The sequence below is a fragment of the Entelurus aequoreus genome, linkage group LG16, assembly GCF_033978785.1.
Source record: "Entelurus aequoreus isolate RoL-2023_Sb linkage group LG16, RoL_Eaeq_v1.1, whole genome shotgun sequence".
Classification (NCBI taxonomy): Eukaryota; Metazoa; Chordata; class Actinopteri; order Syngnathiformes; family Syngnathidae; genus Entelurus; species Entelurus aequoreus.
Window position 1 is genome coordinate 49,370,309 of NC_084746.1, and position 13,668 is coordinate 49,383,976.

Here is a 13,668-nt window from a genome sequence, read left to right on the forward strand (position 1 = left end):
TTTGTTTTTGGTAACACTTTAGTATGGGGAACATATTCTAAGTTACAAAGACTTAATTTAGAGTTTTTTGGACACTAGAGGAACATATTCTAAGTAACAAAGACTTAATTTAGAGTTATTTGGTTAGGGTTAGGGTCAGGTTTAGAGGGTTAGGGTTATAATAAGGCCATGCCGAATAAGGCATTAATAAGTACTTAATAATGACTAGTTAAAAGCCAATATGTTACTAATAATACATGTTAATAAGCAACTAATTAATGGTGAATATGTTCCCCATACTAAAGTGTTACCATGTTTTTTTACTGGTGCACAAAATTAACCGTGCATGAACATCACCTTGTTCAAACAACACAACCAACACAGTGCATAAACTCACAACAAATTACACACCTGCAAATCAGTGTGACTTCTGCTGTTGCCGTATCCGTAATATGCCGATAGGGAGAAGTTTGTATTTACACGATGAGTCGGGTGTGTCTTGACCTCCGCCGAACCCCCGAGCCCGACTCACCAAACCCCTAGGGTTTGATCGAAGCCAGGTTAAGAACCACTGTTTTAGATGGAGGAAGGGCCTATATTGGCACCCGCTGCTCGTGGAGAGGACCAATTCAACAAAAGACGTCACTAGATTTGTTGCTAGTGGCATCTTTTTGTGAAAGAGTATATAGAGGGTCTGATTACTAGCTAAATAGTTGGAAACACTGAAACATTTTCTTATTCTGTGGCAGACAGAAGTTAACGTTAAAGTTCCAATGGTTGTCACACACACTAGGTGTGGTGAAATGTGTCCTCTGCAGTTGACCCATCCCCGTGTTCACCCTCTGGGAGGTGAGGGGAGCAGTGAGCAGCAGCGTGTGCCACGCTTGGGAATCATTTGGTGATTTAACCCCCAATTCCAACCCCTGATGCTGAGTGCCAAGCAGGGAGGCAATGGGTCCCATTTTTTGGAGTCTCTGGTATGACTCAGCCGGGGTTTGAACTCACAACCTCCCAGTCTCAGGGCGGACACTCTAACCACAAAGCCACTGAGCTGAGAAGTGTGTATGAGCAATGTAGCACCAAATCTATTTTTGGCAGGCTGCCACTAATAAATGTTAAAGACTGTCCAGAGTAGAAAAATGACTCCACGATTCATTGATTCATCTGTGTTCATGGTCATTCCTTCTTTCCTTCCAGGTTCTGTCCGACATGTGAGATCCCCCCCCCCCTCGCCCGTCCTCGTCGACCCCCCCCCACTAAGCCCTCGACCTCTTTGCTCCAACCCTGTGCGCTTGTCATGTGGACAATAACATCCAGAACAAGACTCCCGTTAACCTCTCTGGTGTCGCCATCTTTATCGTCACTGTCATCAACGCTATGGACCGGAATAAACGCAACTCCATCGCTGGGTTTCCCGTGCGGCCCGAGCGCCTCGCTGAGGACAGAGACGGCCTTGGCGGCGTAGGCGTGTGTGAGATGGGCATGGGGCCGCCATCGCAGGTTAGTTCGTCACGCTCATGAAAGACAGGAAACACTCACTAGGGTAATTGATGATAGTGCACTTCATGGGAAGGACTTGATAAAAATCTACATTAGAAACATGATATATAACCTCATTGATCAGCATTTTGTTACCATGGCATCAATTGAAGCAAGTGGTCTGCTAACTAACGTATTCATGGTATTCCCCTCCAGGTGGGCAGGGTGTGGCCATCCTCCTACAGAGCCCTTATCAGTGCCTTCTCCTGCCTTACTCGCCTGGACGACTTCACCTGCGAGTGGATCGGCTCAGGCTTCTTCTCCGACGTTTATAAGGTGGGTCACCTGATCCTACCTGGCTCCTCCCTCCTTGTATTGATTGAGACTTTTATTGATTGAGACTTTTATTAGGAGATTGCACAGTACAGTACATATTCCGTGCAATTGACCACTAAATGGTAACACCCGAATACGTTTTTCAACTTGTTTAAGTCGGGGTCCACGTTAATCAATTCATGGTACCAAAATATGTGTACAGCTCTGGTAATGGGTACATTTGCACCCACCTGCACAAATGTACTTCAAAATGTAACAATCAAAATAAATATGACTTTTTTTGTTTGTTAACTAGAGCATGCATACATAATATGCATTAGTTTGACCTTTTAAAATCAACGATAATAAAAAGGAGATTCTTGGAAATAGCATAAAAATGCCCCAAAAAATTTGAAAAACGCGATTCATAGCGTTACTTTTTGGTGTAACCATCATGAGCGTTCTGTTCAGGTATATTTCTTTTATATTTTGATAAATCATCATATTTATGTATTACTAAATTTAAATAGGTATTGATCAATCTTTAAACTGTGTGTATTTGATTTCAGTTTGCTTTTGACATCTTATTTAGAATTGTAGTTGAAACTTTTACAACTTTGTGTTGCGCTCATGATGGCGTAACCAAATTAGATTTCATTTAATGATCTTATTTTGAATATTTATTCCCTTTTTTACATTTAGTATATTTAAATATTCATTTATAAACATTGAATACATTTCAAATATCAATAAATTGCAATTGCCGTCTTCTTATAGGGTAATGTTTAGTTACACCAAGTCATGAGCGTAACACTAAGCTTCATCACTTTGACTTGTAATATCTCTAATTCTGGTGGTGTTTCATGCTTTTTTCTTTTTGGAACATGTACTATACATATAATACAATAAAGTCCCATATAAAATTATGTTTCTAGCAATACTTTAATTTTGCCTTTGAAAGTAACACTCCAATGTCCATTAGTGGAGCTGTACACATATACTATCAGCATAATACAGTCATCACACAAGTTAATCATCAGAGTATATACATTGAATTATTTACATTATTTACAATCCGGGGGGTGGGATGTGGAGGGGGTTGGGGCGGGGGGGTAGGTTTGGTTGATATCAGCACTTCAGTCATCAACAATTATTAAATCTGAGAAATGGACATTGAAACAGTGTAGGTCTGACTTTGTAGGATATGTACAGCGAGCAGTGAACCTAGTGAGCTCAGAAAGCATAAGAACAAGTATATACATTTGATTATTTACAATATTTACAACAATGTATCAATGACCAGTTGGGTTAGGCAGAGATTTTAAATTGTAGATTGAAAGTCCTTGAGATGCGTTTCTTTTGTCCTCCTCTGACATTTTGAGGCCAAGTTGGACAGCAGTCACTTGAAGAAGGTGGGGGGGTTGTTATTGCTGTCAGTTTCTCGCCTTAGCCACCCGTCCTCAGGATCTGAGTCACGCGAGCATGCCCAAGCATGATTAGTCTGGCCTTGCAGAATTAATGCCTTTCCATCAACAACCACCTGCTCTTTCTAGTATGTGGAAACACAAAAGTCTAATTCAACAAAAATAAGCATGACAGGCTTTGAAATAACGACCAGCAGCGTTTGAGATTTTAGCCTGCAGAAAAGGGGGGAGGGATTTGGAAGGTTTGGCAGAAAAAAAGTATCAGGACAGAGAATACTTAGTCCTGAATCATGGAGGTCACATTGCTACTGAATGAAGAAGAAGATGGGGGATATAAAGAGTGATGAACGTGGGTGTGGGGGCCTTCTGAAGACTGACCATCTGTCGTTCCTGCTGTCAACTCACCCCCCTTTGAAGTTAAACCTAGCACTTCGTAATGCATGATCGCAGAAACATTTGTGACACAAGAAGGGGTGGTTTCCTCAGATTTGCATGCTGAGAGTTTGCCAGGAAAACAATTAAGTAGGAAAATTTAAAAAATTACTTGAGTTAACCGCTGTTTATTTCCGTTAGCTGACCTTTTGTGATGCTTGTGTAATGCTAAGATTGTGTTGAGTGACATGTCGTGTACGCCACAGTTTGAGCTTCAGCCAGCCATGGGGGAGTTATGTCACCATTACCTAACAGCTAGATGGAAACTAAAAAATCCCGATAATAGCAAATTGATCACACAGCTCTGCTTTGAATGACCTCCTTTCTGTTTCTATTACCTGTTTTTCCTTTCCTGCTGCACGAGCCTCACATATAAGTCCATATAGATATTCTCATTGTTTTCTCAGGGCATTCAATCGATTGAAACCGGACTGTTGAGTTTGTCTTAGAAGACGTCTAGTCTCTGACTAGATCTGACCAATTTAAGTCTAATGAGCATAAACTGGTAAAGACTGCTCATATGAGAGGTGTTTGAAGCGTCTTCCAAGAAACACTGAACAGTTTTGAGCTCACATATAAGTGCAATGTTTCCAGCCGATGATTGTTACCGATCATTAGCTTGATGGCTTTGCAGGTGTGGCACCGAGCATCGGATCAGGTGATGGCGCTTAAGATGAACAAGCTGAGCAGCAACAGAGCCAACATGCTGCGAGAAGTCCAGCTAATGAACCGCCTTTCGCATCCCAACATTCTCAGGTAGGTCCAGTCGCCAAAAACAGCCCTAATGCACGGGCTTACCTAATCAGGGGCCCCCGATTTTGATGGCGGAATGCAATGATTGGGGTCAAAAGCTGTCAATCACTAACAGCTCAGCTTCATTATGCAATTGTGTACTCTCTTTTTGGGCTGCGTTGTTTTTTCCTACTGCTCAGAGCGAGGCTCAAATCCACATCGCCTGTGCAAGAGACCAGTGTAGCACCACTGTACTTCAAAATCACTGGCTTCTTTTTTAAAAAAATTTTTTTATTTTTTATTTTTTTATAATGTCCTGCCCAGCTTCTCGGGCAAATCATATAGCAGATGTAGATGCCCATATCGGCTGTTCAGATTTACTTTACAAAAGAGAAGTGTAGGATACTTCTCTTGTTGCCTTACTTGTATTTTGACTTTATTTAATGTATTTATTAAAAAAATAAATAAATAAATAAATAAATAATAATAAAATAAAATCACTGGCTTCAATTACACTTGCACAGACCTGCAAGCGCCTGTCGCGGAGGGGATGTATTCATAAACGAAATTACCGTAATTTCCGGACTATAAGCCGCTACTTTTTCCCCTGCGGCTTATACAAGGGTGCAGCTTATTTACGGCCTGTTCTTCTCCGACACCGACGAAGAGGATTTCGGTGGTTTTAGTACACAGGAGGAAGACGATGACACAATGATTAAAGACTGACTTTTCATATACCGGTAGGCTGGTTATTTTGATAACGTACAGGCGAGCACTTTTGTATTACTTTGCACCGTTGTATTATTTGTACTCTGCACGAATGCTGTTCGCCATGTCAAAGATGTGAAAGTTTGATTGAATGATTGAAAGATTTATTGTTAATAAATGGGACGCTTTGCGTTCCCAAACAGTCATCTCTGTCCCGACAATCCCCTCCGTGGTAGCAGGAACCCCTATATACTACGCTAATTACACATCAAAACCCTGCGGCTTATAGTCGGGTGCGGCTTATATATGGAGCAATCTGTATTTTCCCCTAAATTTAGCTGGTGCGGCTTATAGTCCGGAAATTACAGTATTAAAAAATGGGTGATATTTTTGCATTGTTGCTGTGCTGTTGAGTGAAACCATGTTTTTTTTTTTTTCGTGGGTTGGGGGGGTTGTTGACGTCTGGAGGGTATTGAATCCCCTGTCTCGTTCATGTTATCCTTCATTTATGCCTTAATGATAAAGTTACACAATTGGAAAATCAATTGATCTGATATGTTTGTTACAGTTTAATTGATATTGGAATAAAACCATGAGAAAAAAAAAAGAGAAAAAAAAAATTAAGCTCTTCTCGCAATTTTTCTGTAGCTTATAGTCTAGCTTCATTGCTCCGGTGGATAACTTAACTTACATTTTTCCAAGTAGTAACATCATTTATGGAAGCAGAAATGTCACATGTTACATTACTAAACACTTTCACAGGAAAAGCATGATTGTAACAAATCACATTTTATTTTATTAATACACCAAAAGGTTCCAAACACGGAAGTACAGCTCCACCCCTCCTGATGCATGCCAGCTCCCGAAGCCAGGGCAACGGCACGACACTGTCGATCCGGGGACCTCACTTAATTATCCAATCTCTACTCTTTTTATTTGTTTATGAGTCTTGAGCCTTTTTCTTTAAGGTCGAAAAAGTAGCAAATTGTGTGTGTTTATTTGCGGGAATCCCATTAACTGTGCTCTTTTAAAAAAAAAAAAAAGTTTTGCCTATCATTGATTGAAGGTAAATCTAAGTAATCCTATTTGACAATTAAATCTTAGCCAGCCCTTCTAATAGCTGCACGCGATGTCAAACTTCCCATCCACAAACGTTGCCGCCTGTTAGCTCTCGTTAGCCCGCAGGCGTCAGCTGCGACTAAAAGCAAGCGAAGAGGCCTCGTTCTGTTGCAAGAATGCTCGCCTCAACGCTCTCGTTTGAAAGATTTGTACCATAAATCTCCAACTTCACCAGTAGCAACATGATAATATGCAACACTGACTGCCTTCCAAGTCCTCAGATGGACAGCCACTTTGGTCAGGTGGTGTTTTTAAAATTGCCTTCCATTCACCACTGAGTCATTCAAATGTTTTTATACTGTCTCATATTTTCTTCTATTTGTCTACTTATCTTCATGATAGCGTCATGGAGGAAAAATTACTCACCGAGCCAACATATCAACATGAGCAGCGCGTACCTAAAAGGAATTCTGTGTTAGTTTTCTGGACACACTTTGGCTACAAAATGGATGAGGTCGACCAAAAAGTAGAGTAGTAGTTTATAGAGTGGGGTAATCCTGCATCAACTGAAATTGAGGTAAAATGTTTTATTTTTCGTGATTTCTCATTCTTATTCAGAACTTTGAATAGAGTATATTTCTGTCAAAAATGCAATTAACTAGGGATATAACGATATGAAAATTTAAATATCACAGTTATCGTTACCAAAATGATCACAGATATCTTTACCACTGTATTGTTTAATGTGCTCAAAAAATACTTATACACATGGAAATTGTTTAAACAAGTTATTTTCTTTTTTAAATAATTAAAATAAATAGACATACTGTTAGAAAATCCACAATTTTACATGTTTTGTGTTTGTTTCACTGATAGTGTATTAGTCTTATTATTTTATCTGTTTTAATGGCTACGCTTTTATAGGTTATAGTCCGTCACTTGACTTTTGAACGGAAGTAAACAAAGTGGTGGGCCACCAAACCAACATGGCTACTGTGCAGCAAACAGTTCGAACTGAGTACGCAACGGACCTAAATCTTACCATTAAAAGCATATACGAGCAAAAAAAGATTTGTCGAGTGATCACAAGGATTATCCGTCGGTTGCGTTCCCAGACATGTCGAACTATCTGGTGCTCCAGACATCATTCTACACAAAAAAACAGATTAAAACTTGGAAAAGCATGGAGGTCTACAACTTCTTTGTTTGAAAAAAACAGATTAAAACTGGGAAAAGCATGGAGGTCTACAACTTCTTTGTTTGTGACTCGGTCAAGGAGTTTGGTATCAAGACTCCCAGATAAATCATGCATCATTTTTGCTCGGGTAAGGTTGCATTTCATGATTTAACTTTGCGTCCACAGCCATGTTTGATGCCTTAATTATTGTTGTTGCACACGCTGTTTACGAGTATATGTGTTTTTCCTCGTCTGTATCAAAATATAACTATAGCTCTCAACGTTGTGTATGTGCTGAAAGCTTCATTTAAGATTACTGCCATTGGTAAAAGCTTAACTCTTTTAGGTTTTGCCCACATTTGCTTTCTTTTATTTAGACTCGCCGAGTTGGTGGTTCACGAAACACTCGCAGCAAAAAAGGGTAGATTAGCTAAAATGTTGTTTAGTCTAGAGGTAACATGACCTTATTAAGCCTACAGTGAGGTCTCAAGAGTCACATAGAAGAAAAACATTTTTTTTGTAAATAAATATAATAAATATTATTCTGTAGAATTTAATCGTGTGCAAATTACACAAGAATTAAACATTTAGTAACATGTGATATTAACTTATTACATCCATGGTTATATATTTTGATGATTATGGCTATGATTATGGTTTATGACAACTTTGTATTGAAAATCTCAGAAAATGTAACGTTTCAAAAAGTGTAAACCATGATGATCAAAATTATAACAAATAAAGACTTGACATATCTTACTTTGCATATAATGAGTTAATATCACAGGTTAGAGGGACAAGCAGTAGCAATTGGATGGATAGTTTCAAATTTGAAGTTAATTGCTGACATGAATGGACTTTTACACCATATTCAAATTTTAAGAGTATCATATGTATAATATAATGACTGAGAGAAAATCTGGTTGCAGGAAAACATGCAAAACTTTTCTCTGACCACAATTGAACATTCACCTACCAAAAATGCAAGCATTTGACCACAAACTTAGTCGCTGCTTGGTGACATTTGTCTAGCGGCAGATGTGAACGGGGGCAGAATCTGTTTCTCGTCAAGCTCATCTAAATGAGAAGGCATAACATGATAGGCTGTGTTAGTTAGTTTACTAGTTGTATTCAGATGAAGTGCTAGTGTTAATGCTGCTGGGATTAGATAAAAGCGGTTAAAAACGCGAACTTCTTTTATAGGTATTGTGTGTTCTTCTCTTATAATTGCTCCAAGTACCACTGTTGCAATCTTTTCTTGTTAAATGTAGTCAACTTTCGAGCATTTGTTGCGCCTGGGCACCGGCATTTTGCGATCTGACATCACTACGCACATTGCGTAATGACATCATCCCCACCCGGAAGAATCAATAAAGGTAACCGTTTGAAAAAATGACAAGCGATTCCAACAAATTGATACACTGGGAACCGGTTCTGAACAAGAACTGGTTTTCCATTCCCATCCCTATATATATCAATCATGGTTTTTTACTCATTTTGATTTAAAATGGTAATACTAACTGTCGGAAGTAGAGATGTCCGATAATGGCTTTTTTGCCGATATTCCGATATTGTCCAACTCTTAATTACCGATTCCGATATCAACCGATACCGATATATACAGTCGTGGAATTAACACATTATTATGCCTAATTGTGTTGTGATGCCCCGCTGGATGCATTAAACAATGTAACAAGGTTTTCCAAAATAAATCAACTCAAGTTATGGAAAAAAATGCCAAAATGGCACTGCCATATTTATTATTGAAGTCACAAAGTGCATTATTTTTTTTAACATGCCTCAAAACAGTAGCTTGGAATTTGGGACATGCTCTCCCTGAGAGAGCATGAGGAGGTTGAGGTGGGCGGGGTTGGGGGGGCGGGGTTTTGTAGGGAGTAGCGGGGGGTGTATATTGTAGTGTCCCGGAAGAGTTAGTGCTGCAAGGGGTTCTGGGTATTTGTTCTGTTGTGTTTATGTTGTGTTACGGTGCGGATGTTTTCCCGAAATGTGTTTGTCATTCTTGTTTGGTGTGGGTTCACAGTGTGGCGCATATTTGTAACAGTGTTAAAGTTGTTTATACGGTCACCCTCAGTGTGACCTGTATGGCTGTTGACCAAGTATGCATTGCATTCACTTTTGTGTGTGAAAAGCCGTAAATATTATGTGATTGGGCCGGCACGCAAATGCAGTGCCTTTTAAGGCACGCCCCCAAAATTGTTGTCTGGGTGGAAATCGGGACAAATTCGGGAGATTGGTTGCCTCGGGAGGGGCACTGAAATTCAGGAGTCTCCCGGGAAAATAGTGAGGGTTGGCAAGTATGACTGGGAGACGCAACTGCTCTGTACTTCTCCCTACGTCCGTATACCACTCCGTACAGCGGCGTTTTAAAAAGTCATACATTTTACTTTTTGAAACCGATACCGATAATTTCCGATATTACATTTTAAAGCATTTATCGGCCGATAATATCGGCAGTCCGATATTATCGGACATCTTTAGTCGGAAGTTTTACCTGGGTTAGGATTAATACCGTTAATGGTTACAACCCTGCAATAAACCATTAGTTGTGTAGATGTGAAGCAGCACTGACTTTCATCCCCCACAGGGTGTTTTATTGCAGTGTGCAGTGGGCTTGTGTGTCTGTGTGTATGTGCATGCATAAATGTGTGTATCTTTTACAATGCCATCTTTGTGGTGCACGCCTTCTGCAGCAGAGTGTGTGTTTCTGTGTGTTGTCAGCAGACACAGAAGGGTGGTCATTGTTTGCTCAAATCCAAACAAGTCGGCCTTTTCTCCGCCCGTGGGAGACCCTTCATGACTCTGTGTAATGTCGCTTGCTCACATGTTGGTCTTTCCCTCCATTAGAGATGTTTTCCAACCTCAAGAATGTAACGTGTTGTTGGTGGAAGGAGGGCGAAAGATTACGAGTGTTTTTAGGCTGCAGGGGGAAATGTAAGCAATGCAGGTGAAACTATCAACAGCAGCAATATCATACCTGCAGGGGGTATATGTCTGGTCTTGTCTGATGGAAACTCCTGTGCTCTCTCGCTTTACCTTAAGTTCATTGAATGTGTGTCAACAATCTTGTCATTAAAAAGCAACAACTGCATGTCTACTTATATTTACCAATTGGCTTACTAGTCTTAAAACTGAAACCAAAATGGACAGCAACCTTACTGCTTTAAAGGATCCTAGTTGATTCCTATAGCTTTTCTTGAAGGTCACAACCAAATGTGTGTTTTATTATGTGCTAACATGCATTTACCACTGCTTCTACTGTTGCAGGTTCAAGGGAGTGTGTGTGCATGAGGGCCAGCTGCACGCTTTGATGGAGGTAAGACATTTTACTTCCTAGCTTTCTGTATGACGCCATCAGCGATTGACGCAACACGGCAGCAAACTAGCTTTGCTCCTGTGGAATATAAAAGGAAACTCGGTTGTCCTCAGGACATCTTTGCCGCGAGCAGGAATGTGATGCAGGCAGCGAATGCGGTTCACTTTGCCATCTGGCCATTAAAGCTCAGAATGTTATTTGGCATCCCGGCAGGTAAACATTTGCACCCAAAATAGATGTGTTATTAAATATCTTACATAATGTGGCTATAACTCTGATGCCTACTTTAATAATAATAATAATAACTATAATACATCATATTTCTGTAGCCTTTTCTAATTTCCCTTAAAATAGTTAGTTACACAAACGACTTGAGGATTTTGAGCACACAGCCTATATTTAACACACACACATTTACAAGTGTGAATGGCATCATTGATGGACACACACTGCAGTGGGTCTGGCAAGTAAACAGATCTTGTTGTGTTACGTCACGACCAAACTGAACTCAAGTGGCGGCCTCATGCTGTTTAGCTGTTTTGTCATTTGACCCCCAAATAGACTCGGAAGGGCGAGGGGCACACGGCTCCCATGAAGTGTGGCCTCTTCATAGGATGTGTTGGAAAACTGATGCCACATTTCTGTTGATTTTGTTTTTCCTCTTTCTTTTGGCTTCTGATTGGTTCAAATCATAATCTGCTCTAACAGTAACTCACAAACTATTGGAGGATTACACTAGTTTTTGAAGCTGCTCGCAAACAACGCGCCTTTTGTTTCTTTTCTTAAACAGGCACACAGACTGCAATGCAGTAGTTTTCACCATTAACTTGAGCAGGCCAATGTTCTGCGACACCTCCACTAATTCACCTCTTTTGTGGTCCACATCATATGTTGCCAAAAAGGAGTAATTTACAATTGCATGACTCCTGATATATTGTGATTGCTATGATAGGCTGTGATGTATAAACAAGTGCAATGCATCTTTTTTGGCATAGCTACCTACTTAAGTTCCTATGAATGACACTGGAGAACATTCAGAATTTTTCAAATGTTGTATTTTAGAGCAGTGTTTTTCAACCTTTTTTGAGCCAAGGCACGTTTTTTTGCGTTGAAAAAATCCGGAGGCACACCACCAGCAGAAATCATTAAAAAACGAAACTCTGTTGACAGTAAAAAGTCGTTGTCGCAATTGTTGGATACGACTTTAAATCATAACCAAGCATGCATCAATATAGCTGTTGTCTCAAAGAAGGTGTACTGTCACCACCTGTCACATCACATCATGACTTATTTTGACTATTTTGCTGTTTTCCTGTGTGTAGGGTTTTAGTTCTTGTCTTGCGCTCCTATTTTGGTGGCTTTTTCTCCTTTTTTGGTATTTTCCTGTAGCAGTTTCATGTCTTCCTTTGAGCGATATTTCCCGCATCTACTTTGTTTTAGCAATCAAGAGTATTTCAGTTGTTTTTATCCTTCTTTGTGGGGACATTGTTGATTGTCATGTCATGTTCGGATGTACTCTGTGGACGCCGTCTTTGCTCCACAGTAAGTCTTTGCTGTCGTCCAGCATTCTGTTTTTGTTTACTTTGTAGCCAGTTCAGTTTTAGTTTCATTCTGCATAGCCGTCCCTAACCTTCAATGCCTTTTCTTAGGGGCACTCACCTTTTGTATACTTTTGGTTTAAGCATTAGACACCTTTTTACCTGCACGCTGCCTCCCACTGTTTCCGACATCTACAAAGCAATTAGCTACCTGCTGCCACCTACTGATATGGAAGGGTATTGCATGGTTCTAGACAGCACTGACACTCAACAACAACACCTTATTTTCAGATTATAATTACTGGTTTGCAAAAAATATTTTTAACCCAAACAGGTAAAATTAGATCATCTCCCACGGCACACCAAACTGTATCTCACGGCACACTAGTGTGCTGTGGCAAAGTGGTTGAAAAACACAGTTTTAGAGGATGCTTTGGTGTCACTGAATTGATTTCCTTTTGTGCCATTTAATAGCCATCAGCCTCTCATGGCCTAATTCTGCACCTGATCACCAACTTAGACCCAGGTCTTGATCCCATCTCAGCTCTTTCCAGTTAACTACTGGTGTTCCGTGACACGTTCACATCGGATTAGCCCGTCTTTGTGCGTTTGCATGCGAGCGGCGAGGTCACGCAAGTTCTTTTCTACTCGAGCCGGCAGAGGCAAAGACTGCTGTCGGTCAGTCAGCAGAGTATACATCTTGTCCTTCTGCCATGCCAATCGTGACCCAGGACCTACTGTTTGTCAGTATGAGTGTCCAAGATAAACCTTAAATATTTTGTGTATGTCACTATTTTGATATTTATTTTGTGTTGTTTTGGTCCAGTACATCAACGGTGGCAACCTAGAGCAGCTTCTGGACAGCAACAAGCACCTAAGCTGGCCGGTCAGGATAAAACTGGGCAGCGACATCGCCAGCGGACTGGCCTATCTGCACGCCAAAGGCATCTTCCACCGGGACCTCACCTCCAAGGTGGGTGTGCTCCATGCAACACAAACATGTCATTGGCAGGCTATTTGGCTAAATACTGACCCCTACCAACCATCACAGCAAGGCATGGATGTGAAGTGGTCATGACATAATTTAAACAATTACTGTAAATAATAATAATAGTGACTAATAAAGTACTTAAAGAGCACAGACCCCATCAGGCCTTACTTCCTGATTGTTAAAAAAAAAAAAAAAAGTCCTAAATTCAGCTAATGATCTGGATCAGTCCCACAATGTAATCATTATTGCCTTATTCCATTTCCTGTAAGATAAGTGAAAATCCCCCAATTACTTTGTAAGAAACCTATAGAAGAATGAAAGAACACCAAGTGAACACTCCTGTCAGTCATTCACTGTTTTTGTCTCTGCACACACACACACACACCGAAGCATAAGGTAACATAGTATAAATAATCCAGATCAGGTTTAAAATCTAATCACTTGGAGTCCCAGTGGTGGGGGGAAAGGTCAGAGTCAATATGATGTCATCATATAATTCG

The 13,668-nt window shown here is 40.3% G+C and overlaps 1 protein-coding gene across 3 annotated transcripts in view; it reads left to right on the top strand.

The window, feature by feature from the left end:
• The window catches only part of LOC133631129 (dual specificity testis-specific protein kinase 2-like), a 33,614-nt gene that overhangs the window by 8,523 nt on the left and 11,423 nt on the right, over nucleotides 1-13,668 (top strand). For all 3 annotated transcript variants that reach the window (XM_062023203.1, XM_062023205.1, XM_062023206.1), the window contains 5 exons: nucleotides 1,177-1,479; nucleotides 1,675-1,794; nucleotides 4,264-4,385; nucleotides 10,591-10,639; nucleotides 13,004-13,150. In XM_062023203.1, the coding sequence (XP_061879187.1) occupies nucleotides 1,357-1,479; nucleotides 1,675-1,794; nucleotides 4,264-4,385; nucleotides 10,591-10,639; nucleotides 13,004-13,150 (561 nt within the window). In that variant the 5' untranslated portion in view covers nucleotides 1,177-1,356. The remainder of the gene's footprint in view (nucleotides 1-1,176; nucleotides 1,480-1,674; nucleotides 1,795-4,263; nucleotides 4,386-10,590; nucleotides 10,640-13,003; nucleotides 13,151-13,668) is intronic.